Here is a 2505-nt window from a genome sequence, read left to right as displayed (position 1 = left end):
GGGGGGGGCGTTCGGGTCAGCCTAGGGCGCTTCGATCGGACTTGTGTGGATGCGGAAATGTTGGCGCATCCGCGTGGAGTTTGTCTGCGAGAGCGATCTGAGCGCATTTCATTCGCCAATCGCCTCGAGGTCCATGCCCGATCGAGATGATGGCCCCGCGGGCGACTCGTGTACTGACCTGTAAATCAGGCTCTGCCATTTTAAGAGCGTCTATGGAATCCTTCACGCTGCACAGATGAGGCGTGCAGCCTCTCGCTCCCGGTATAGCGTCCCACTCTGCCGGAACATTCTTGCCTGGCTGACCCGTCTTGGGGTAGATGAAGAGCAGAACGGGATTTCGAAGACTTGCTTGGAAGAGGTCTACGGAGGAGGGACTTTGAGTGGAGGAGGAGGTGGTGGTGGTGGCGGAGGTGCTTTGTAGACCGGAAGGGAGAAAGGGAAGAGGATGTCCCATCAGATGAGAGGCTTTGTGATCATCCTTTGGGACGGGCAGGTCGGATGGGAAGGTCATGTGCGACGACATTGTGCGCGTTTTCCTGATCCTTGAGACCTGCAGAATGGTGTCAATCGTCGTGTGCAGGCTTCTTGTGGGGTTGTCGGAGAGGATCACTAAGTTCTCTGCCCTTGTCATACAGCTTCGCGCTGCTTCTCATGAGCCATGAGGTCTGACGCTGAGGAGGATTGTTCTTCTCTTTGCACGATTCAGCTTCGCCGTTGGCCGTGCTTGGAGGGATTCAGATTCGTGATTCATGCATGGCTCGGTCAAGTGGAGACGCACCTTCTGCACGTGACAGCCATGCTTCGCGAGCGCTTGCACCTTGATTATTCGTGATTTGCCTCGCGGCCCGCCGCCTCGCGAACGCACCGAAATGACCCAAGCTGCTGTACGTGCCGCTCCCGCGGTCAGCTAATTGACGTCAAAGTCAAATCTTGGATGGCAGACCTTCATCGCCAGTGCATGTATGTCATCACCATGAACTTTGAAAAGCTCGCGTACAAGAAAGCTTGGCAATCAGAATCAGCGCCTTAAAGAGGCCCAGCTTGCCCAGATATGTGTAGCTGGGCTCAAACGCGCACGGTGCCCTCACCACCATGCAGCAGGCGTGCGTGACAAGGCGGCGCTCTACTCAGGCCGCGCCAGCAAGCAAGCACGTCGCCAGGACGTGTGCTCGACGCGATGCACGCACGCTATGTGCTGCATGCAGCATATAGGCGGAGACTGAAGCTCTTTCATTTGTAGATGGAGCGGCGCCTTGAAGTTAAATTTCAGCAGACAATCAAATGTCTTCAAGAGATAAACAACGGGTCAGTCATTACAAACTTTTGAATCAAAAACAAGAGGCTTTCTGGACTCTTGACTTGACCCGAGCTGATGCATGCATGGCGCTGCTGCCCGTTGAGCTGGGAAGCAGCAGCATGCGCGCAGGCGTGCACGGCTCCATGAAGGCGTGAGTGTGAGTCTTGAGGTTGAGCGAGAGCGAGAGGTCTCCAGACAGCAAGCAGCAGCTTCATCTTCAACCCGAGTAACTAAATGGGGGGCCCTCGACGTGCTTCAACGCTTTCGCATTCACGATTCACCTTGATTCATTCCACTCCGTGGGCGCGTTGGAGAGCGACGTCTCAGAGTATCGCACATTATCCAAGTCGAGCCCATTCTTTGCCGTCATTCCGTTCATAAGCTCTCCGAGCGCGCTACCAACCTCTCTCCATCCATCTTGCCTCGTCACGAACATCACCCCTGCATCCACGTTCTCCTGTCTCCTTGGCCAGTGCGACGCTCAAAAGAGCTTGAAGCTCTGCTGGACCATACCACTGCTTCCCGCGGTCGAGCTCTCGTGTGCGTCGGCGCCTAGGCCGTCGTTGCTTTTGAGTCTGCCTCTTCGAGCAGCACACGAACGCCTTTGGGCAAGCCCCCTCGTTCAAGGCGATCGCTTCCACTGCAACACCCTTCCTTCAAGCCTACTGTGTGGGCGTTCGACCTTTCAAAGCCGTGCTTGGAGCTGGAACCAGCGATCGATAGCTAGGGTCGCCGTCACCGATCTCAGCTTCATTCCCAGCCCACATCGCAATCATGGCGGAAAAAGCGCTCGCGCCTTACAAGGCCGGGACCAAGGCGTGGTTCACCGACAAGGAGCTCGGATGGATCAGTGCGACGCTGTCCAAGAATGTCAGCGTGTCCAGCTCGGGCGAAATTCTGCTCAGCTTCGTGCTGGATGAAGGCGGAGCCACGAGGGAGGTCAGGACGAACACTTCCAAGCTCAATCAACCTGGCGGCGCAGACGAGATCTTGCCCCCGCTCCGCAATCCACCTCTTCTGGAAGCGACGGATGATCTCACCAATCTGTCCTACCTCAACGAGCCCGCAGGTGAGTAGGTGTACCAGCAGACTGTTCGTGCGCGGATACGAGAGAGAGCCCACCTGTCTGAATCGGTCTGTCTCTCTCTCTCTCTCTCTCTTCGACCCCCCCCCCCTTCCCGTTGTGCTCAAAGCGACGGTCTGTCTGC

General features: G+C 56.6%; 2 protein-coding genes across 2 annotated transcripts in view; one reads left to right on the top strand and one right to left on the bottom strand.

The window, feature by feature from the left end:
- Window positions 1-21: 21 nt before the first annotated feature.
- IE81DRAFT_350724 (hypothetical protein) lies at window positions 22-523 on the bottom strand (the record flags this gene model as incomplete). The annotated part of the gene is made up of 2 exons (XM_025516592.1): window positions 22-84; window positions 179-523. 2 exons carry the CDS (start codon window positions 521-523, stop codon window positions 22-24), a joined length of 408 nt encoding a protein of 135 aa, XP_025365982.1.
- A 1379-nt stretch (window positions 524-1902) lies between these two features.
- IE81DRAFT_73943 (myosin V) overlaps window positions 1903-2505 on the top strand; it is a 7335-nt gene continuing 6732 nt past the window's right edge. Inside the window, exon 1 of the mRNA XM_025517593.1 lies at window positions 1903-2366. Within this exon, the coding sequence (XP_025365981.1) occupies window positions 2072-2366 (295 nt within the window). The 5' untranslated portion in view covers window positions 1903-2071. The remainder of the gene's footprint in view (window positions 2367-2505) is intronic.

This window comes from Ceraceosorus guamensis (genome assembly GCF_003144195.1).
Source record: "Ceraceosorus guamensis strain MCA 4658 unplaced genomic scaffold IE81scaffold_181, whole genome shotgun sequence".
Classification (NCBI taxonomy): domain Eukaryota; kingdom Fungi; phylum Basidiomycota; class Exobasidiomycetes; order Ceraceosorales; family Ceraceosoraceae; genus Ceraceosorus; species Ceraceosorus guamensis.
This window is presented reverse-complemented; position numbering and strand designations above follow the sequence as displayed.